Source organism: Manduca sexta, chromosome 13 (genome assembly GCF_014839805.1).
Source record: "Manduca sexta isolate Smith_Timp_Sample1 chromosome 13, JHU_Msex_v1.0, whole genome shotgun sequence".
Classification (NCBI taxonomy): domain Eukaryota; kingdom Metazoa; phylum Arthropoda; class Insecta; order Lepidoptera; family Sphingidae; genus Manduca; species Manduca sexta.
In genome coordinates this window covers 1,649,124-1,673,937 of record NC_051127.1, presented here as the reverse complement: position 1 = coordinate 1,673,937, position 24,814 = coordinate 1,649,124, and the positions used below count along the sequence as shown (strand labels likewise).

Genomic DNA, 24,814 nt, shown 5'->3' with positions numbered 1-24,814 from the left:
ACGTTTCAAAGACCTATCATGGTTACAGGACGGACTGAGGTGTTGTTCGTCGAAAAGTCACAATATCTACCCACATTTTAAAATTATACATAATAAAAAGTCTATATTTGTTATATTCCCATATTATTTATACCTACCATGAATCTTTTCTAATTTTATTAAAAAGATCTTTCTAATAGTGAGCCAGCGACATGTGAAACAAAAATTAATATTATGACAGTACGAAAATGATGATTACTTCATTTTAAATTCGCCATAATATGCGCAAGTTCTGCACAATATGTCACTGCACAAAGAATCCGTTAAAAATACTTTAACACAAGTAAACACGCAAAAAATACACGGTGAACCGAAATGAACGCCATCTTGAATCGCGAGGCGTCACACGTTCTTGTTTTTTATTAAAAAGGCCTAAGTACGAGACCATTATACATAGGTATTGTGTGGGAGCATCAGTGATTAAGTGCCCGGTATGTTTATTTCAAAAATACACCTTTAAAACTCAGATATAGAGTTAAAATTCGGTCGTTGCGTTTTTGTTTTTTCCGTCGCGCAGTGTAGGGTTCGAGGAGTATTTAGCGCACCCACCCTCGCAGGGTGAGATTTCTTACAATACGCTATATTATTAATATCCCAGGGGTTGTGTAGAGAAAACATGAGTTTTAGAAGGGAAAACGTGTTTTATAGCAGGCCTGGTGCGGAAATGGCAGATTATTACGAGGACCCTCACAAGCTCTATGGGAATTAGCCATAGATTTATGTTCTACTCGCTCGATTACAAATAGCATTATATTGAAGTTTGCAGTGTGTGTTTAGTATTCTTTATTTATTTATTAAGAAACAAAGAGTGATACAACGACATTAAAATATGTTATAGACCTATAGTTGTCTTTCTGTATTACATAACAAACAAAATACTTGAAGAAATGTTATAAGAATAACTTAATTTAAATTTTCAAAATCGGTTCAGTAGTTCCAGAGTTTAGCGTGTCAAACAAACTCGTCAGCTCTATATATTAGTATAGATATAATATTAATCCTCTTATAGTGTTACTTCCATATTTAGGCTGTAATAATAAGGTCTAAGATTGTACCTTGATATTTTATAAAAGTACGGTACCTTATAAAATAAGGCACCATCTACCACCTGTGCATTAATCCTACACCACATTTCTGCAGAAGAAACAAAGACTACACTGAGCATAAATAACGGTCACTATGGGATCCCATCGCCTTCAATTGGGTACTCTTACAAAAATAAAGACCAATTCATTCTCGTAAGTAAATCACATTAAAGACTTCGTTCAATATATCTCAATGTTGCGAGTTGTATAGACGGAAGCGTAGTCAGGTGGGTGCAGTGCGGAGACGAATTTCCAACCACGCAACGTTTAACTCGGCTAAGCTTTAGCGGACTTGTTATGTCGAATATACGAAAGGTCCGATTTGATTTTTATTCCAATAGCAGTAAGGCATTGATTGGTGTTTTGATTTATTAAGTTACAGAATAAGTATATTATATATTGAACATCGTGAGGATATTTAAGTATGTAAGTACAGTTTCAGAATAAATATATTTAATAAGTGAAGAACTTTGTGCCCCTTTTTAGGTACGCTACTTGTGCGCGGAGGAGTGTGAGATTTGGCACGATTAAAGTTCATATACGAAGGAGTGTAGAAAATTAAAATTTATGTATAATATGTACGTCTTAATTAGACAGTAGAAATTCGACCACGAGACGACTAATATAAATGAATTATGTCAATTTACATCAGGCCAATGTTGTGGACTAAAGTCTAACAACTTTCAACGGCAAGGATAGTGGTGGGATAGTATATAAAAACACACAAGACATCAACCCCGAAGGTAGGCAGAAGTGCAACTAGAATACCGACCTTTACCAGCTTAATGTGAGTTTGGTATTTATTTTGAACTTTACGCATCACACAAAAGAAAATGATATTCTGGCATTATATTACCCAAAGCAGCAATAGCCAAGTTGAGCAGGAACGGACCGCCGAGATGTTCGCAGGTTCAAAACCCAAGGGCACACATCTCTGACTTTTCTAAAAATTATGTGTGTTATCTTTGTGAATTATCGCTTGCTTTAAGGGTGAAGGAAAATCATTAACAGAAACCCTGCATACCTGATAAATTCTCTATAGGAATTTTGAGGGTGTGTGAAGTCAACCAATCCGCACTAGGCCAGCTTCATGGACTAAAAGCTAATTCCCTCTCAGCAGTAGAGGGAGGCCCCCTGCCCAGCAGTGGGATAGTATATAATACCGCGCATATCTATAGTTATTACTTAACAACATAACTTATAATAATACCTCTATATACCATTTCCGTCCTATCTAGAACGACATTAACAACATTAATTGCCACGCTCCCTTCATAGACAAAAATGCCCAAGGGCAAACGTCTAAATCTAAACAATATAGACCGTATTCCATTGTGTTACGTGTTTTATTACATTGTAGTTGATACTATACATAATAGACGCCCTCGTCTAGGCGTATAAATGGGAAACTATTTTTTGACAAGGGGGCCTGTGTTAGCGACACGACGACTTCGCGGCCGCCGTGACACTGAGGCCCGTCGACGACGCTGCCTAAGGAGCGACGTTACGGGACGGCGGACGCAGCGGGACTGAAGCCCGCGCGCCGCACGCTCAGCGAGCGACCCGTCAACGCCGCATCCAGAGGAGCAACGTCGCGGGACGGCGGTCGCCGCGCGACTGAGGCGCGCACTGCACGCGCTCGACGAGGGACCCGGCGCCGGCGCATCATGGAACGACGCCCCGCCCACCAGAACCCTACGGCCAATCAGAGCGACGGACGCGCCAACGAGGGAAAAACGGCGGGCCAATGACCGAAAAGTGCGTAGGAGGCACACCCGTGCGTTATAGTGCCTCCTAAACTAGTATGTAAGTCGGGATATTGTATGCGTAGTTTGTAGTTCGAGGCAGAATAAGAAAATTGGTACGAGATAAGCAGATTCGAAATAAACCAGTGAACAAATCCGTGGAAGTTTTAATACAGTCCCCAACATTTCCTGGTCCTTCGAGTGCCGGATTTGTTTGTGGTTGACTCGCGTTCGCGAATAGTAGGAAGGCAAACCGAACGTGCCTAGCGTACGCGTGTTACCGTCGCGAATCTTTGTGCACAGCGATATTGTGCGCAGCGCGAATCTCGTGCCCGGGGCACTGAGCGAAAGTGCAGTGATTGTGCATAACGTGACTGGAGTGAGTGAGCTCTGTGAAGTGTAGTGTGAGCCTAGTTTGTCTTTATCGCACGCTCTGCGATACGGTTACGTCCAACACCGCTGTCTACCGAACGCGATGGTGGTGACGAGAAGCCAGGGCGACGCAGCCGACGTAGAGGAACAGAGGCGATCCCGTGAACGGCAAGAGTCTGACCGCCGTCGGGAGGAAAGACAAATAAGTCTAGAGAGACTAAGGCGCATATCACAAGAGCCGCCTGCCTCACCTCAGACCGAGCAAGCCACGTCAGTGGGAATAATGTGTACGCCTTCGACGTCTACGGCGCGCATTATGTCGGAAACGGTGACAAAGGTGACGGCAAAGGATCAGCCACGTGTAAGATCGCCCGCACAGTCCGTTCGATCTACCGCCAGCGTAACAACAAGGTTGCGTTTGGCCGAACTGGAGGCTGCAGAAAAGATGGCAGCTATCAAGAGAAAAGAGCTCGAATTGGAGGCCGAGCTTGTAAAGAAGAAACTCGCTTTGGACGTGTCCGCCATTCAAGACGACGCAGAAAGCGTGCAAGGCGAACAACCCGAAGTAGATGTCAATGAATGGCTAAGGAAGAATCCACTTAGCTCTCGAGGAGAGACCGGTGAGTCAAGGGAGGAGCCGAGAACGCTGCGCTTCGACCTACCACGAGCGAGATCACCGACGCCTCCGAGAGCCCCGAGCGACATGGAGAAATTGGCAGTCGCACTCGAAAGAATGGCGAGACCTCGGGTGAGACAAGTAGATTTACCAACATTTTCCGGCGCAGTGAACGAGTGGCTTCCTTTTAAAGCCGCCATGCAAGACACTACGAAATTGTACAACGTGTCTGCCGCTGAGAACATTCAGCGACTAAGAAGCGCGCTGAAAGGAGAGGCGCGTGATGTCGTGGCCGCACTTTTGCATACGGCCACAGACCCGAGCACTATTATGAAGACATTGGAACAGTGCTTCGGACGGCCAGAAGTGATTATTGATCGTGCCTTGGACGAGTTAAGAAAGACGTCCAAGCCCGGCTCAACGGCGACGGAACTCAACAACTTCGCGATCAAGATTCAAAATGTTATATGTGTGTTGCGGAGTATGGATCGCCGTGAGTACCTCTATAATCCACTTTTGACTCGTGAAGTGTTAGAAAAGTTGAGCCCGCACATACGATCACGATGGTGTGATTACGCCTATGAAAATGAAGGAACGGCTGACCCAGAGATCGTCGTATTGTCTCGCTTCCTTATGCGAGAAGCGGACAGAGCGTTGAAATATACGTACGCTCCGTCTGCGGGAACGAGCAGCGCGGCGAAAAGAGAACTCAGACCGGCCATCGCGATCAAGAGAAAGGCGAGCAACGTATACACACTTGAACAAGAAGAAAAACAAGAGTGTCCGGCATGCAGCGAGGCGCATGTGTTAACGCAGTGCCCTAAGTACAAAGCACTTAGCGTCGAACAGCGATGGAACCTGATCAAAGAAAAGAAGCTGTGTTTTAAGTGTGCGAACAGTACTCATCGGCGCATAACATGCAAAGCCAAGCTGTGCGGTGTGGAACAGTGTCGTCGTCCGCATCACTCATCGCTGCATCAAGCGGAAAAGAAACCGGAAAACACAGAGGTACGTGACAAGGAACAAGTATTGTCAGTGACGCCGAAAACGAACGTCGGCGCACGCACCGTGCTTCTGAAGATGTGCCCGGTCGTAGTCGCCGGTCCACGGGGGGAGGTGAGAACGCACGCTCTCCTCGACGAAGGTGCCACGGTGACATTGATGGATGAAGATCTCGCCGAGAAGATAGGTGCAGACGGCCCTACACAAGCACTGCACCTAAGCGGCGTTAACATGGCTCAAAAGGAAAAAGCCAGCAAGTTGGTGACGGTGCGAATTAGAGGTGTGACAGAAGACGAGCCACACTCAATACGAGCAAGAACAATAAAGCACCTGAAACTGCACCAACAGACCATTCCGGCAGTGCTTATGAAGTTGAAGCATTTAAGGGACCTGCCGGAAGAATTGTGCTATGAACGAGCGCGCCCAGGCATCTTATTGGGCGCGGATCATTGGGAGCACATTGTGTCGCGAGAACTGCGAGTTGGCGGCCGCAACGAACCGGCTGCATCAAGGACGCTACTCGGCTGGGTGGTGCACGGTACGTTACCACGTAGCGTCATAACAAAGAAAGAAAACGTGCTTCATATATACGAGCGGGAGCACGACGGACTGCATAACCTCGTGGAAGATCACTTCAAAATAGAAGCGCTCGGCGTCACACCAGAACCGAGAGTGAGTGACGCAGATCGACGAGCCATCGCCACATTGAAGACGTCTATAAGGAAGATAGACTGCGGGTACGAAGTCGGCTTGCCGTGGCGACAAGACAACACCGCCATGCCGCCGAGCTACAACGCGGCACTTCGACGCCTGCGACAAATCGAGCACAAGATGGACGCCTCGCCTGAATTTGCCCGCGAATATACTGCACAGGTGAATAACCTTATAGAAAAAGGATACGCAGTGAGGTGCGACGGGTCAGAATCATCGAGCCCCGTCTGTTGGTACCTCCCTCACTTCGCGGTGCAGAACCCGAACAAGCCTGGCAAGCAGAGGTTGGTGTTCGACGCAGCGGCGACAAGTCACGGGGTGAGTCTGAACGACCACTTACTGGAAGGCCCTGACATGTTGATGTCTCTGCCCGGAATAATGTTTCGGTTCCGGGAGAGCGCTGTAGCAGTCACAGCGGACATACAAGAAATGTTCCTGCGAATCAAGATCCGTGCCGAAGATCAGTCAGCGCAGCAATTTCTGTGGCGCGGTAACGACCGAACCAACCCGCCGCAGCGATTTAAGATGACCAGCATGATCTTCGGTGCAGCGAGTTCACCATTCATGGCGCACTTCGTAAGGAATCACAACGCCAACGTGCATGCGCAGCTGTATCCCAGAGCAGCGGAGGCCATCACCAAATATCACTATATGGACGACTTGGTGGCCAGCTACGATACACCCGGAGAAGCGCACGAAGCCATAGAGGAAACGAAGACGGTGCACGCGGCGGCGGGATTCACTCTGCGCGGTTGGAACTCGAACGACGAGAGTGTGCTTCGCGACGTGCCCCCAGAGTTGCGCTCGAATCAGCCCACGCAACTGGGGGGAGAACATCAACACAGCAAGATATTGGGACTGCGGTGGGACCCGGAGCGAGACGAGCTGGGATTCAACACAGCAATGAGCCGAGTCCCGAAAGAAGTAAAACGCAAGTGCGCACGCCCACCAAGAGAGAAGCCCTCAGTACAGTCATGTCGATCTACGATCCACTGGGACTTCTCAGCGTGTACACCATTCGCGCCAAGATCATCCTTCAGAACTTATGGCGCTTAAAGATGTCGTGGGACGAACGGGTGCCAGAGGAAGACGGCAAGCTGTTCGCGACGTGGTTGTCGCAACTGTCGGCGATCGGTCAGTTGCGCATTCCCCGACATTATGGACCGACGAGCCACGAGCGACGCATCGAGCTCCACGTTATGTGCGACGCCAGCGAGCAGGCCTACGCAGCGGTGGCGTATTGGCGGATGGTCGGCCAAGAGAACGTTACGCTCTCTTTGGTGGCCGCCAAGGCGAAGGTGGCACCGCGACGGACGCAAACGATACCCCGCCTCGAGCTGCAAGCGGCGGTAATCGGGGCGCGCCTCGCTGACGCAGTGAAGAAGGAGCATCGCATCGTGGCGGAGAGAACTATATATTGGACTGACTCCACAACAGTCATCCACTGGATCCGGAACGACGAGCGACGGTACACACCCTTCGTCGCGCATCGTCTGCGGGAGATCGCCGAGCTCACCGACAAAAGTGAGTGGCGATGGCTACCCACGACGCACAACGTCGCCGATGAAGCCACTCGACTTCGGAGCGACGCCGTGAGTGAAGACAGCCGGTGGTTCCGGGGACCTGATTTCCTCCTCGAGCCCGAACAATCATGGCCCACGAGAGACGGAAGTCAGGACGACGAAGCAGAGGTCCTGCACGTCACAGAGAGCCCGGAAAGGAACGCTGGCTGCCCGACCCGACCCGCTTCTCCAAGTATGAAACATTGGTGCGAGCCACGGCGAGAGTCTTGGCGTTCGCGGACATCGCGCGACGCAAGACACCACACCTGGAAGTGGGACACCTGAAGCGGGCGGAGATGTTATTAACGCCACAAACTTCAGGGGAGCGGATGAAGAGCTACGAGCGGCCTACAAGGAGTGGCAACCCGAGCTACGCAACGTCGGGCTGCTGCATCGGATGGAGTGGCGCTTCATCCCTCCGGGCGCACCCAACCAGGGAGGTGCGTGGGAACGGTTGGTGCGATCAGTCAAAACCGCACTAACCGTCACCCTAAAGGAAAAGGCGCCGTCCGAAGAAACCCTACGGACGTTGTTGGCTGAAGCCGAACATTCAGCCAACTCAAGACCACTGACCCACGTGAGCGTCGACCCGAGGGACCCGGAGGCGCTCACGCCCAATCACTTTGTTGGGCTCATCATCGGGCCTTCCCACAATCGGACCCTGTGAAGACGTCGATCGACGGGCATGGCGAGCGGCGCAGGCGTTGGCGGACAACTTCTGGCGCCGGTGGATAGCGGAGTACCTACCGACCCTGGTACCCCGCGGCGAGTCAACAAGAAGAGTTCGTCCGCTGCGCGTGAACGACGTGGTCGCCATCGCCGACCAACAGCTGCCGAGGAACGTGTGGCCGCTGGGGATCGTCCAGCGCACGTTCGAGGGACCCGACGGAGCCATACGAGTCGCTGAAATCAAGACAAAGAGCGGCGTATTTCGACGCCCGGTGACGAAGATCGTCGTGCTGCACCCGGAGGAGGAGGCTGCGCGAGCTACGCCGGGGGGAGGATGTTAGCGACACGACGACTTCGCGGCCGCCGTGACACTGAGGCCCGTCGACGACGCTGCCTAAGGAGCGACGTTACGGGACGGCGGACGCAGCGGGACTGAAGCCCGCGCGCCGCACGCTCAGCGAGCGACCCGTCAACGCCGCATCCAGAGGAGCAACGTCGCGGGACGGCGGTCGCCGCGCGACTGAGGCGCGCACTGCACGCGCTCGACGAGGGACCCGGCGCCGGCGCATCATGGAACGACGCCCCGCCCACCAGAACCCTACGGCCAATCAGAGCGACGGACGCGCCAACGAGGGAAAAACGGCGGGCCAATGACCGAAAAGTGCGTAGGAGGCACACCCGTGCGTTATAGTGCCTCCTAAACTAGTATGTAAGTCGGGATATTGTATGCGTAGTTTGTAGTTCGAGGCAGAATAAGAAAATTGGTACGAGATAAGCAGATTCGAAATAAACCAGTGAACAAATCCGTGGAAGTTTTAATACAGTCCCCAACAGGGGCCTCTATTATTATTTAAATTTATTTACGAATCTATTCTGCTATAGGTCAATACCGTATGTATTTTATGAGTATGTATAATAGGTTTATATAGTGTTAAATAGGTGAGGAAATATCCAGAGAATTGTATGTATTAAAATAAATATCGCATTAAAATTATGAAGAGCAACTGTTTCTTTTTCGATTTAGAGGTTATGAAGAGGGTTTTTTATACGATATCAGCAATCCACGTATATACACTTTCTTTGGGTGTCACTTCGCTTAACATCAGGTGTAGTGAAGCCACTTTATATAAAGTAGTTGCTAAAAGTTCCTGATGCTCGGGGTTTCTGAGATCGCCGCTAGAGATGTGCCCATTCCCACCGAACGAAGAGTCGCACGGTGGGAATGGGCATATCGCACTTCCGGTGTCTATAATACTAATGCAAGGATACTGGTAGTATATGCCTGGGTAACATATGTTAGTGTAAGGAACTCGGCTGTCTTTTGGACGCTTTAATCTCTTCCATCTGGCCGATAATGGTAGGATTAAGGAAGAGACTTACTGATACGAAGGTCCTTTATTTTAGACAATATTGAAGAGTGAACTGATAATACAAGTAACATTTACTGCATACTTTGGATACTATAGGTCTAAGCATTTATTTGTATGCATTCTTTTGACTGGTGGTAGGTCTCTCATATTTGAGAGTCCTCTTAGTAGGTACCACTGCAATGTTTATTTCTGCTGTCAAGCAGCAGTGTGTAGTCAATGTTGTGTTCCGGATTGAAGAATATTGAAGCCAGTGTAACTAGACATAGAAAGACTTAACATCTCTTGTCTCAGGGTGGCGAGCGCAGTGGAATAATAACAATAATTTCTAATTCAAGTTGTTGGATGGTGTTTCTACTATTATGGGCGGTCATATCGCTTACCATCAGGCGAACGGCAAACTCGACTCGTCATTCAAGGCAATAAAAATACAACCTACAGGTGTAATCATAATTGTTTAACCTTCGCTATAGCCATAATCTCATGTTTCCCGCGAACAAAGACAGAATGTCGAAGTTTTTGCAGACTGTTCTTTTGTTTATTTATTAATATCCACAGCTCTTAATACTAGAGTGATACTATCTAATAAATCTTAAGAACAACAACAGAATTACATTTTGTTTGCACAATTAAATAATAGGCAGAACGCAAGGCAAGGCAAATGAGAGATTTTCTGAGTACTTTACATTGGCGAAGGGTGAATTTTTTTAAAAGGTAACATGCAAAATAAATGTCTTATTTAACTTATCGCGGCAAATTTACAAAAAATCCAAATCGAAGACGAACCTTATAATATCAGCCCTGTATGCCCACTGCTGAGCACGGGCCTCCTCAACTACTAAGAGGGATTAGGCCTTAGTCCACCACGCTGGCCTAGAGCGGATTGGTAGACTTCACACACCTTCGAAATTCCTATAGAGAACTTCTCAGATGTGCAGGTTTCCTCACGATGTTTTCCTTCACCGTTAAAGCGAACGATAAATTCACAAAGAATACACATATGATTTTTTTTTAAAAGTCAGAGGTGTGTGCCCTTGGGATTTGAACCTGCGGATGTCTTGGCAGTCCGTTCCACACCCAACTAGGCTATCGTCGCTTTTTGAAGACGAACCTTAATAAACCTAAAAGGGAAGCCGATAGGAATCGAGTTGTCATGGACGCTTCGCTTCTGGTAGCTCACTACTTTGTCTATATTTGGCGCAAACAGTGTGCGGAGTGAGTGTGACACTTCTATTTTGGAGAACATTGTGGCTAGAGTAATACTAGTCAAGTATTTATACCAACGGTAACTTATGCAAATCATCTAAATCAGGATTTTTCTGGTGGTAGGATATATTTTATATCCGTCCGAATAGCGACCACTGTACACAAGGTGTTAAAAGCCGCTATAGTGTCTCACGTAAGTTTGTCGCGTTCCGGGATCAGTCCGTGGTTCCAATAGGCCGGCATAATTGTGTCGACTGCCGAGGGGTAATCATATCTCGTCAGTCAACATTTTATTGGACATCACACCGCTTACCATCGAGTGCCTTGCTTATATAATAAAAACCCAATTTTCAAATCGCCTACGTCACATTGGTTATTATTTTTTTTTGAATGCTTGGCTGTTTTGATTTAAATAGTAACTAAATATGTAAACATAATTAGGACTGCAATTAAGAATAATACCCTATCTTTATGTATCTTAATAAAATTTATTAATCTGTTTTGTTTTCTAAATAAATACAAGAACTTCGAATTACATGCTTTATGATTGAAGCGTCTGGTCCTTTTTATTACTTAATGGTGTTCACCACATTTTAATTGACTACCTTTTTATTTGATTTTTACAAGTAATCAACATAGATATTTATCGCTTTATTGCACCTAATTACAACATCGTGAAAATAAGAAGTGTATTCAGAAGTGGAAAACTCACTTAAATAAAAAAAAATCTATTAAAAATCTATTCGGATACCACGATTTTGTAGTTGTGTAAATGTAAAATGCACCAAAGTTTACGTTAACCATAATAAAACCTAGGTACGTGGGTTAAATATTTGGTATACAAAGATTAATTATGGACTCTCAATATTTTAGATGAATGATGTTTGCACTGCCTTTAAAAAGAGGAATAGATACCAGAAAGGGGAGGAGATAAAATACAATCAATAAGCATCAATGTTAATATATTTTTTTAAATATTTCAAAACTTCATATATTTTTTATAAGATACAGCAATATGATTTCGTTGTCTCATGATTAGTAGAGCAGCGTCTGGATAGAGTGTCTGACGAGAGATGATAACACCTCGCAACAAATATTTATTGCAAAATATTTTAGTTATCTATACTATTATATAAAGCTGAAGAGTTTGTTTGTTTGTTTGTTTGTTTGAACGCGCTAATCTCAGGAACTACCGGTCCAAACCGAAAAATTCTTTTTGCGTTGGATAGACCTTTGTTTGTGGAGTGCTATAGGCTATATATCATCACGCTATACCCAATAGGAGCGGAGCAGTAATGGCTAATCTCAGGAAATACCGGTCCAAACTGAAAAATTCTTTTTGCGTTGGATAGCCCTTTGTTCGTGGAGTGCTATAGGCTATATATCATCACGCTATACCCAATAGGAGCGGAGCAGTAATAGCTAATCTCAGGAACTACCGATCCAAACTGAAAAATTCTTTTTGTGTTGGATAGCCCTTTGTTCGTGGACTGCTATAGGCTATATATCATCACGCTTTACCCAATAGGAGCGGAGCAGTAATGGCTAATCTCAGGAACTACCGGTCCAAACTGAAAAATTCTTTTTGCGTTGGATAGCCCTTTGTTCCTGGAGTGCTATAGGCTATATATCATCACGCTATGACCAATAGGAGCGGAGCAGTAATAAAACATGTTGCAAAAACGGGGAAAATTATAAGTTTTTAGAGCTTCCGTTGCCTGCGCTGCGTAAACGGTTAAAGTTATGCAACAATGATGTATGACGGGATTGTTCCTCTTAAAAAGTTCTACAAAAATATATTATAAAACAAAGTCCCCCGCTGCATCCGACTGCCTGAACGTGTTAAACTCAAAAACTACCCAACATATTAAGATGAAATTTGTTATGGAGACAGTTTGAGACCCTGGGAAGAACATAGGCTCCCGGGAAAATATATAGCGTGACTTTTATAACGGAATACTTTAGCCCGAAAAACTTTGTAACGCGGGCGGAGCCGCGGGCAAAAGCTAGTAAAGAAATATAACACGTATTAAACAAGGTCCAGAAACAAGGCAAACCTCCTGGTTTAACCTCGGACTAATTAAAATAAACTTTAACTTACAGATCTTTCTGAAAAGAACAGCATGTCACCCCACTATGCCTGTCAGGTGTTAAGAATAGACCCTAGGACATCAGACTTTAAATTACATAATAGAATAGTAATATTTTTTTACCCCAGTATAATAAATAAATACTATAATTAATGCAATTCCAGCAGGGATTTTCAATAATAAATCATTATTGTTTTAGGCATAAAGAAATCTTTTATAAAGTTAATTATGTAATAGGTAATAGTTATATCAACATTCGAACGAATGTTCTGCCTGAATCGTATTCAATCAATCGACCAATCCATTAATAAATTCTCCCCCAATAAAATAAAAAGGAAACCAGTTTCACCCTCCACATCACAAGCGTAACTTCACTACTCGCCGCCAGGTGGCGTTGTACAAAATATTTTTCTTTTAATGTTTTATTCTGTATTAAAATAAACCCGTTATTGTAATGTAATATATGCATTATACATTTATTATTATGCCTATTAGCAATTTTCTTAAGCTAAAATAAATTAAAACGACAGTTCCAAAAAAGCTCCATAGATGGCGCTGTTGTTAAACAAGACATAAGTGCTACGAGAGCAGTCCTCTACGGCTACGGCGGCAATCGTAGCACTCGCTACGATTTTTTAATTAAATGCTACAATATAACTATTTGCGGATGAAATAACTGCATAAAGTTGAATTAAAAATTAAATTTTATCACTTATTTAACGTTACTGTTTCCAATTTTACGTACAATTTTATTGTACTATAAATAGCAGTTTTATGTCATTACGTCTGTGGTAAGTAGTCGAAACGGTTGATGAAAACTATTAATAATTAAGTTGAGAATTCATTTCCAGGATCATTGGTAGTTCCGAGGGTTACTTTATGACGAAAAATAATGTTTTAATAATAAAATATGATGTTAAATATTCTTTGTTTATTGCCATTGTGAAACATATAATAAACACAATTTTCTATACGTGTTTGAAATTTGCAAACGAAATACAGAAAAGATTGCTATAGTTATAAAAAGAAATTCATGGCAATGTTACGGCATAACATACTCTATTGCATCTTATGATCGACTAATAAAACATTACACCAGATAGATTTATAATAACTATTAATACTGCTAGAATTATAACTGCTATACTTAACAACAATGTCACTATCGTTTAACCCAAATAACGCAAAAAATCATTGATACGACTTTTAAGAAAATTTGTGAAAAATTATTTTTTGCAACTTTGAGCATACACATTGACATATAGTATGAAACATAATAAAACTTTAACTTTAATGTTATTTATGGGTAGTCGTAATGGTTATGGTCGTAATGGCTTGCTTGTATTATCATATAGTAGCATTAAAAACCAATACGAAATTGGCTTATTTATACTAGAAAAGTACTAGGCACTAGCACCTACTTACATTTTATCTTACTCTTACTAATACTATACAAGCGAAAGTTTTTGGATGTTTGTTGGAAGCTAACGTAAAAACAACTGGACGGATTTGGATGAAATTTGGCACACGGGTAGTTCATGTCCTGGATTAATAATTAGGTTACATGCATACTATGGGAAGTAATGGGTTTTTCAACTAGATGGCGTTGGCGTTGTATAGATGGCGCTGTAAATCACTATAATTTTTAGGGATTTTTATAGCGGGCAAGTTTTTTCGACGCGAGATAAGACGTAAGAAATATCTAGTTTTTTACCTGATAACGGCGAAGCAAGGAAGGGTAATGACTTGAATACCTTTTGTATGTATGTTTTTTTATAAGACAGAATTGTTTCCAAAATTAGAACGATATCCAATTATAGTAGGAGCTTTAGAACATAGGCAGTGTCCTTACTAGCCTTTTATGCGGAAGGTGGGTTATAATTGCACCCATATATAACCCTAAACTAGGTAATGGTCTAGCCATTATGCACTTCTCCAAGGTCAACACCTTATGCCTGTACAATAGGACGGCACTGAGGAAAAGGATTTCTTGGGGCTTCACATTAACTGAGTCCAGGCCGAGGGATTGCCTTGTTGCTTAGACGTGTCTTTCTTCCGTTCTTGTTTATTTGTTAAAGACACAACTTAAACGTTAAGAAATAATCGCTATAATACAAATAGCGTTAGAAGCCGACTGAAGCCGCGGGTAGAGTTTATTAACTATACTCTACTATATTCACTGTTTTATATCCATTCATAAATATTTCAGTTTTACTGTTTCTTGTATGGGGTGAATATTTTTAATTTTTATAAATATTTCTCATCTTTTCGCACCGTGAATGTGATTATGGCACATTTTTTCTGTTTTTTTAAAGGTTTCGCTTTTTGTCGTATTTATTGATTTTATTTTGTTATCATTAGTGATTTTCATTTAATTTTGGTACTTACTATATAGGTAATTAAAAGTAAAATAAATTGGATATTGATTTTGTTTTGAACAATATATGTTTTAACAACGTGTCGCAAGATGGCGCTATATTAAAACTTGAAAAGTTTCGTAAGTCCTGTTATTAAATATTATTTAACTGTAAAACAAAAACGCTATAGCTGTAAATATTTTTTTCTAGTTTCATACAGTATTTCTAAAAACAATAGTATATTTTCTTGTTAATAGCCTAATGTCCTCCAAATTGTTCAGTTTCGCGTAATCGTAATACTTACAATGATATTATGTCAGATTATGAACATTTATTTGGACACAATTTGCGACTTGAATAGCGAACAATAAACAGGATTGTAGTTAAACAATTGTAATATTACAAACATAGCAATGACACTATAAATGTTATTATTTTGGATGAACACGACGTGTAAACCATTTCTTTACTTCAAATAAAGTATTCTTGTTTTTCCATCGATATTAATAAAATAAATTCTTAAAAAAAATATTTGGTAAATAATAGTTATAAAGATACCGTTGTTAAATAAAAAGTGTATGGACACGGAGCATATACGCCCGTTGTCCGCGAGTTTTCGCTCACATTTATCTATAAATGTTTTGGTTGAGATTTAATTTCATCTCAAAAATATTCCTCTGCATAAAAGATAAGGCAAGTATCCATCATAATATCGAAATGATTATGCATTAACCAGTGGTGAAGGATATTTTTTTTTAAATACGAACCCAACAGAACATAATATAGATATACATAAATGCGGCTTTCAAATCGTTCTAATGATAATTAGATTTTACAAATATTACGAAAAGGAAGCCGGTAGGAATCGGGTTATATGGACTGCTCCACCGATAGTAAGTCTATATTCATAAATGGTTATTAAAACATGTTTATCCTCAATCCTTTTAAAAATACAAGTATCCGTAATATACGACGCGAAGAGAGTACTATTGACGCGTCTGTGTAAATAAAAACGCTCTACCGTCTGTTTATTACGAAATTTTTAACGCGTTACCATAGCAACGCGAAGTTGTGGACATTGTATCGCCTCCCGTCTTTGTATCGATAAACAATTATAATCCAAAAGGCATAGTAATCTTTATTCAAATATAGTCTTTAAATAATCAATCTTATGAATGGATAGAATGAATATCGGCTTTGTTTCGATCTAATCAGTCGCTAGCAAGTTGTTTAATTAGCCGGCGCGCTCTATCAAACCGCAGATAATAAATGCATGAGGTGCATGCATGTTTTATCTCTCGCGATAAACGCAAAATATTTTTCATTCGCTCAAAATGTTGGGCACACATGACAGTAACTGTTAGCCGACGCGCGGAATTATGAAAGACCATGATTAATCAGCATCAACGCAGTACATACGCTTTGTTCTACAGCTCTATTTACTGGCACATAGCGGTGACAACTCATTATATACCGCGACTATGTGTACCTACCCGATCGCGTATCTAGGAAGTTTGCACGCAAAAATCTAGCGCTAGGTGCTTGCCCCCGGCGGTTGACGCACACACACATCGCACCCCCACACGCACACACTCTCGCCCAAGGAGCGAGACTGCGTGTTAGAAAAAGACAGCCATAAAAAACACCCGTTGGTGTGAGGTGCTGCCCCCAAAAAAAGCACCAAAAACGTTATCTGCGCAACTTTCCGGCGCAGAATCGTTAACGACTGCCGCTCTCTTTATCGTACACGCCGTGCCTCCTATATTTCTATTTTTTCTCCATCTGCCATTAGACGTAAGACTATTCGGGTGGCATGGGAAAATATACCGTATCCACGCTGGATTAAAACCGACATTTGGCCGTGAAAAACGTGGCGGATAGATTACGCGGCGGCCGCTAGACGCACACACTTGCACCGGAACAGAAATAACGATCGCATTTTTGACCGAAAAGGACGGACAGATGGCTGAAAAGAGAAGAAAAAAATGACGACCATTTTGCTTGGCGCACCTACGACGCGAGCGGACTGGGGTTTTATGTATGCTATCTTTTTTGAGAAAAAAATCCAACCAAAACAAATGCACGTGGCCGGGTGTTATGACCGACGCTGGGAAAAATTCTCTCGCCCGCTAAGAGATGCCGTTACGAGCGCGGATTTTTTCCGCCCAGCCATTTAGTTATGGAAACAAATTACGCGGTGGCGCTTTGTTTCGAAGAATGCCTTTCTTCGCGAGTTGGGTTTTGAGATGTCGACTTATTGACTTGATTGTATAATCTAGACCGTCGTTATATACTTTCGACTTATTATAGATTTATATATTTTCTTTGAAATACTTTGAATTTTTTCAATAGGTAGATCTCTTAATCGATTTGCTTTATAGCCTTTATTCTGAAACAGCGGCCTTATTGCTGGCAGCGCACGATTGACTTTACGTTGACATCACTACAAGATAAGCAGAGAATGTAAGCTATGTCGAAATATGAATCCTATGCATACATCTTTTAGATACACTTATGGTAATGATCTTATAGTAACATAAAATACTTGGTATATAGAAGCTAGAATGGTAGAATAGTGAGTCATTACTAGGGGATTATTATAAATCTGCTCTGTTAGGAAGATAATAAGGACGGGACTGCGAAAGCCCGTCATTCAGTCTCACTACCATAAGTAGTTGGGACTGCTCTATAAATTCAATAGACGTATGTATACGGGTATGAATGTGTTTAAGAACTATTTAATTTAATTATAGTCATTTTCAGTTGTTTTTTTGCCTCCGAAGTCAGATTACAATGTATGTATAATAGTATTTATTATATGTATTTATATATCTATATGTATATTATATGTTTTTATTATTTGAACATTTTAAATTTTCGACATTCCTTTCATGTACCTACCATGATTATCTCTGCACTACCCTAAGTTTGCCTGGCAGAGACTGCTTACGGCTTTAAGTCCACCTGTAATCCTTTGTATATGAAGTGTTAAATAAATAAATAAAATCACATAACAGCCCATCTAACAGTAAGTGCTATAGATGTTGACCTAAAAATGGACTTTGAAAAGATCTCATTACAAAATAATTATTTATATAAAATGTACGTGCACTCAAATGAATATTAAATTCCATCGAGAAATGATGGCACCTTCCATGAGGACATTAAAATGTGACAATTATCGAATCCATTCATAACTCAAAATCATTGATCCTGTGACGTTATGGTTGATTATATTTACCAACGGAAAGAATATTATGTACATATATTTTAATGAACAACACCTTATATATTATATTTATGCATTGAGCTATATTTACAGGCCATGTGTTTTATTTTTTATTTTATTTTTGCTGATACTCATAAAGCTAGGTCTAAAGTAGTATAGAAATTGTGCATAGCAGTCAAATTAAACAAAATATTATACAGGGAATTATAACATCATATTAATCTACAATAAAAAAATACATTATCCAACGAGTTGGACGAGAGAAGAGGACGTCTGCAAAAGTAACCTCACTGTATCTAATATCATATTCCTTTTGCTTTGAGACAAGCTTACCATTCACCTGATAGTAAACGATACGATCGCCCATAAACAGTAGAAACACTATCCAACACCTTGAAATACAAAGTATTGATTAGAATTCCACTGCGCTTGTCATCCTGAGACATGAGATGTTAAGTTTTATGTCCAGTAGTTACACTGGCTACAATGTCCTTTGAACCGCAACATAACAGTGACTACACACTTCTGTTTCCCGGCACAAATACACATTGCAGTGGTACTTACCCCGGCGGACTCTCACATATGAGAGACCTACCACCAGTAAGGATTGGGCATTTATGTCTGTTAATAACTCCAATTATACCCTAAAACTACACCGGTCAGATTAAGTTAACACTGAGTGATTGACAACGTACGGCTTACACCGTAGCTGGAAATAGCAAACGAATCGCTCCTAAACCTTGGGTTGGTACTGAATGTTTGTATACCATAAGGTGATGGATGGTTTTTACTGTGTATGGGCGGTCGTATCGCTTACCATCAGGCGAACGGCACGCTCGTCTCGTCATTCAAAGCAATAAACAAAAGTGGTTACTGATAACATAAAAGAAAATACGTGTAGATATACTTGTATTTATGCAATATTCTCTTAAATAATAAGGCTTTTAAGCTAAACAATTCATCATACAATATGCTAATAATTATTCTATGAATATTCCATCAGGAATGGAAAGCCGGCCTTAAGCGCTTTAAGCGAAGCTAATGAAGGCTGAAATTCTAAGTCAACACTCGGAAGAAATAAATGAAACAACGTGTTGGTCTCAAGTATTTTATTCAGCGTAAACTTAACGTCAGAATACTGTTTAGATTAAAGATATAATTGATGCCTCTCATCGATATTGTTAATAACCACTATTTGTTCACATACGAAAGGCGATATTCCCTTAAAGAATCTCGACGTTTAAATAACAATGAAACATGAAATAAATCGCTTACCCGACTATGTTTTATGTAAAATAACATATTAACTCATTGAAAGAAAAGCAAAACGGTAAATTATGGCTTGTGATCGTTTACTTAACATAAAAATAAATTCATATTGTCCTGATAGGGTTTCAACTATTTTTCGAATTAAGAATATAAAATAACGACTAGCGTAGTCACTGGACTCTTTTTTCAAATTTCGAATGCGAAATAACGACTTTCAAAATGTCAGTCATTGGCACTTTCTTCAAATATTATTCAAATTCCAATAAAAAAACGAAGCGCGAATGGCAGAAGCGCAAGCGTTGCTAAGCGATCAGTTTGAAAATGCTTACACATTTTCAGACGCTCGTTCCGGCGTTCTTATTTCTTATTATCAGCACTGCTCACTGGAATTGGAAAACACAGAAATGTTATTATTAATGGCTTTCAAGGGTATTATTAAATGGCTACAATTTGTTATAGGGGTAAAAGGATTTTCTCCGTGTTGGATTTTTATCACCATGCAAGTTCCTCAAAAGGATCCGTTTTTGTGCTGTGATACCCCGCAGGAAAAGACACAATTGGAAAGTCGTTATAAATTAGATCAAATAGCACGCTTCTGGGAGCAAGCTACGTATGAAATAGCAATCCCACCCCCTGTCACATGTAAAAATAATTGTAAATTATTGTAAATTTTGTGAAAATATATTTACAACTTTGTAAAATTATTTAGAAAAAAAAATTAGATATCGCGACCGAAGTAGCACACACCACACCACACACCACACACAGTAACCACATAGACCTCTATAAGGAGACGGGCGGCGTGCTGAGGAGTTTTGTATTGGAGACTTTCAGGTGACGCCCATACGACTTTCAGAGCCACACACATGTTTATTCTTTTATTTTTAAGTGTCCATTGATATTGTACTTAGGGGTGAAAATTCCTGAACGTCATGAATTTTTAACTTGATGTTTTATTTGATTTACATCAATAAATATGGTTAATTTAATTCTGATACCAATCAGTAGTCATATATAACAAATAAAATTATGAATATAAACAATATGTATAATATAAAAGGGATATTTGTATATATTCATGTGTTAGGAATTTTCTTAAATAACCTTGATTTTAATTACCTTTAGCATAAAAATTGATAACTTCTGGTTGTAATGCCGACATGAAAAATTTTCTCCGCCATTATCAAAACTGAAAAAAAAAATAATAATGTAAATAACAAATAAAATATAAAATGAGAATTTGTGAATATATTTTTATATTTAAATCTTCGGATGTTGGCATTAATATTATATAGACTATTTTTAACCACTGATGCAAAACAGAGGGTTGTAAGTTAAACGTGTTTTTGATACAGGAAAGGCAAAGTTCTCTTAGTTCACATGATGGTAAGTGGTGTGGGATTCAATATAATGTCCACTGATGAGAGATGATTCTACAAGTGACTTTGTTTAAATAGTAATTAAATATTCTCATGTACCTTGACTTATCATAATTGCAACTATGTTCGCCTACTTGATGAATAAAGTATATTATTTTATTTTTTTGAACGCGACGATAGCCTAGTTGGGTGTGGAACGGACTGCCGAGACGAATGTCCGCAGGTTCAAATCCCAAGGGCACACACCTCTGACTTTTCTAAAAAAATCATGTGTGTATTCTTTGTGAATTTATCGTTCGCTTTAACGGTGAAGGAAAACATCGTGAGGAAACCTGCACATCTGAGAAGTTCTCTATAGGAATTTCGAAGGTGTGTGAAGTCTACCAATCCGCACTAGGCCAGCGTGGTGGACTAAGGCCTAATCCCTCTCAGTAGTAGAGGAGGCCCGTGCTCAGCAGTGGGCAAGTATATAATGTAACGGTTATTCCGTTACTAATTACTAATTTATTTTATTATTTTGTATTAGGTAAACATTATTTTATAATAATTAATTTTTTATTAACAATAAGAGAATGTCACGCGCATCGGCTAAAAGGTCTGGGAGCATGCGCCGAAAGGCAGGGATTTCACCCCCGCGCCCGGACGAGGGGGAATGCGTTCGGGCAAGCGTCATTAGGAGGAATCCAATAAAACGCGATCGAACTATATTCGCAAATTATAAAATTACTGAACATAATATCTACAGCCTTGTGTACCCCGGATTGGGTGAGTGTTTATACTATTTAATAAGCAATGTTAATATCTAGTTTTTATATTGCGCAACTGTGATGTGAGCTAATGTAAATAATTAAATATCGCTACGATTAAATGTTATTCCATTTGGAGTTAGCTACTACTACCTTTGTTAACTCGGGCTTGATTGGTATACGGTCACTGCATGTAAAGGATTGGGATGTCTTGTGGAAATAAACGAATGAATGTACATGTACATAGCTTGAGTACCCAGCTACGACCGCCATTTTGACAACTGTCTTTTTTAATTAACAATACGAATAATTAATGTTAATCTAATCGTGTGTATGTTGACTGCCTCATCTCAGATACTATTAATTGCATGAACACCACGAGGTTCTTGGGTTCGCTTTTTGCAACTGCATGAGTGTGGCAGTCAAACAGCAACAAACATTATTTGAGACACTGAAAATTGGATTCTCAGGGTTCACCCGCTTGCTTAGCGCTCTGCCCTACTGCCTGCTACTAGCGTCGGTCACACCGGTTCCAGTCGCGTTCCACGGGTGTGGTTGCATGAACCTTTGCCTGCTGCAGTTTACCTACGGGTGCTACCTACTGCTTGCTGCTGTAGCAAGAAGACTGCACGCTACTGCACTCAGCGCCGCGCACCAGGAACCCAAGGCCAGTGTATTCAATCGGTGGAGAATGTGTTTTGGACAATGGATGTTCTAATACCCCGACCCCTTATAGAATAAGTAACTTATATAATATTTTGTTTACCTTTATTACATATTTTGTTAGCTTTCCCTTGCCTTTTTATTTCTTTAGCTCCCATTAACCAGATAAGGTGGGCAGGGCAACGGGGAGTGTGACATTGGCGCCCAACTGTTAGTAACATCCATAACCATAATGTATTTCTCCTCTGGTTTGTTTTTAATAGTTTTCTTTGGTGTTGGCTATTAAATTATTAAAACTGTGTTGTGTTAAAGCGACTTGTGTGTGGCAATACTACCATTGTGTTCATTGCTCTTTAACATTTTATATCTTGCTACCAAAACTATAAATTTTCTGAATCTTGCTATACTCAACTACATTATTGCTTATAACACATTAGTCAATAATTACTAATCTTAAGGTGGTTTTTAATAATCAATTCTACAATTAGTTGTAAGTTTTTATTTTTAATTAAGACAATTTTTCATATTAATTGTAAGATATTAGTATTTAAGCTACACCTTCCAATTGTGTTATTATTAAACACTCATCCAAACAAAGTCACAATGGCTTATATTATTAAATTTCTTTCACTTCAAAAAACTGAACTAGAGTATGAAGTACAGCTTCGTGGTGGTTCCGGGGAATCTGTACATGACCTTAGGAAACAGATAGTAAAGTTAGCTCAACTCCTACCATCTGAAGATATTTTAGAGTCACATTTAGAACCTTCTGATGATTTGAAAGGAGTGAAAGAATCCCTTGTTAAGTCACAAGGAAACTTAGCAATTTTAAAATCCAAATATGACAAAAATCTATTTGTCAGAACTGAAAATTTATTAAACCACATTCACCATCGGCTAAGTAGAATAATTGTAAACCCTGAAGTTGCTGAAGTATATAAGTTAAGTAGTACTCATCTTAAGGCGCAATATAAAGAACTCTTAGCATTAAATCCCCCTACACCACAACCCGAAATAAATAATACAACTATTTCTAAAACTGCTACAGAGACTACAAACGCTATAACTGTGACATGTGAACGGAGTTTAAACGCTGATATTAGTAAATTAAAATTCTCTGGTAAGTCGTGCGTGCGCTCGTTTATACAAAGAGTAGAAGAATTTGTTTTGTCTAGGGGGTATTACGCATGAAAAAATTTTATCCTTGGCTTTCGAAATATTTGTCGACGATGCCTTACATTGGTACAGATGCAACAAAGATAGAGTAAAATCATGGCAAGAATTATGTATATTGTTGAAAGAGGACTTTAGCACTAGTGATTACGATTATAGACTCGCCGCTGAAATTAGGTCTCGCACACAAGGAGAAGATGAGAACATTACTATATACCTGTCCATAATGCACGGCATGTTTTCTCGCCTTAGCAAACCCTGCTCAGAGGAGGACAAACTTGATATTTTGCTTCATAATATCCGCCCTTGCTACGCGGGATCATTGACCGCCTCGCCAGGGATTCAGAGTATCGATCAACTTAGATCCATATGCCGTAATTATGAAAATATTCAGTCTCGTTTTTCACATTTTCACGAACCACCTAGAGTTACTAGTTCTACACTAGCCCCAGAATTTGCATATAAGCAAACTGCTACCACCTCGAGTATGTCGGCGAATAAGAATTACCAAGATAACTATAATAATAATAATAAAAGAATACTTACTCTAAACCTAACTTTAATAACTATTCTAAAACGAATTCGGGCATAATGTACAGCGGAAACCCTGAGTATAATCAAACAAAAAACTCACGGTAGCCGCTATTACTACTCAATCTCGACCTAGACCTATGTATTGCCCACGGTGCAGAACAGACGACCATACACTAAAAACTTGTAAAGAGGAACGATTCCTCATATGTTTCAAATGCGGAAAGAAAGGTGTTCGCTTTGCGGAATGTACTGACTGTAATCCAGTTCAAACTATTGAATCAAAAAACTAAAGACTATGGGTTGGAAAAACGGTGTTACTATTTCACATATGAATAAGACAAGTATGACTGAGTGGAAACAATGGCTAAGTTTTATATCTAAATTTCTTACTCTTAATACTGTTTTTTCAATCCATGATAATAATAATATTAATAGGTCGCGTCTTTACGTTTCTGTCAATGTCTGTGACACTTCTCTAACGGGCCTTTTAGACACTGGTTCATCCGCTACTATACTTGGAAATAGGAGTCATGAGATGCTATATAAGCTCGGGTTTAAACTGAAAACTAGTGACTCAACCCAATTCACGTTGCCGCAGGCGGAGAAAAACTAAACTCAATAGGCATTATACACTTACCACTTAAATTCGAACACCAAACCCACCATATTCAAGCTCACGTAGTCCCTGAAGTGAAACATGACCTTATATTGGGAATAGATTTTTGGCGTTTGTTTGGCTTACTTCCCAAAAATCTTGACCGCATCGCCTTCTATAAAGAAGGCGAAGCTTCCACGATTGACATAGAAAACATAGAACCTAAACTTCTATGCTCTTATAGACATTTATCCGACAAACAAAGAGAAACTGCGGATTATATAATATCGCAGTTTCACGACATTTCTTATGAAAAGCGCGGGCTAGGCCGTACGTCACTAACTACGCATTCCATAGACACGGGTGATGCCGTACCTATTCGGCAACGGTACTACAGAATGTCTC

At 41.0% G+C, this 24,814-nt stretch overlaps 1 protein-coding gene across 1 annotated transcript; it reads left to right on the top strand.

Moving 5' to 3' along the window:
- The first annotated feature begins 3,344 nt into the window (after positions 1–3,344).
- Positions 3,345–6,626, top strand: LOC119189187. The gene has a single exon (XM_037438228.1). It carries the CDS (start codon positions 3,345–3,347, stop codon positions 6,624–6,626), a length of 3,282 nt encoding a protein of 1,093 aa, XP_037294125.1.
- Positions 6,627–24,814: the final 18,188 nt, after the last annotated feature.

Bases quoted from the DNA above. Each gene is read 5' to 3' on its own strand.
- LOC119189187 (XM_037438228.1), top strand. From the start codon at position 3,345: ATGGTGGTGACGAGAAGCCAGGGCGACGCAGCCGACGTAGAGGAACAG.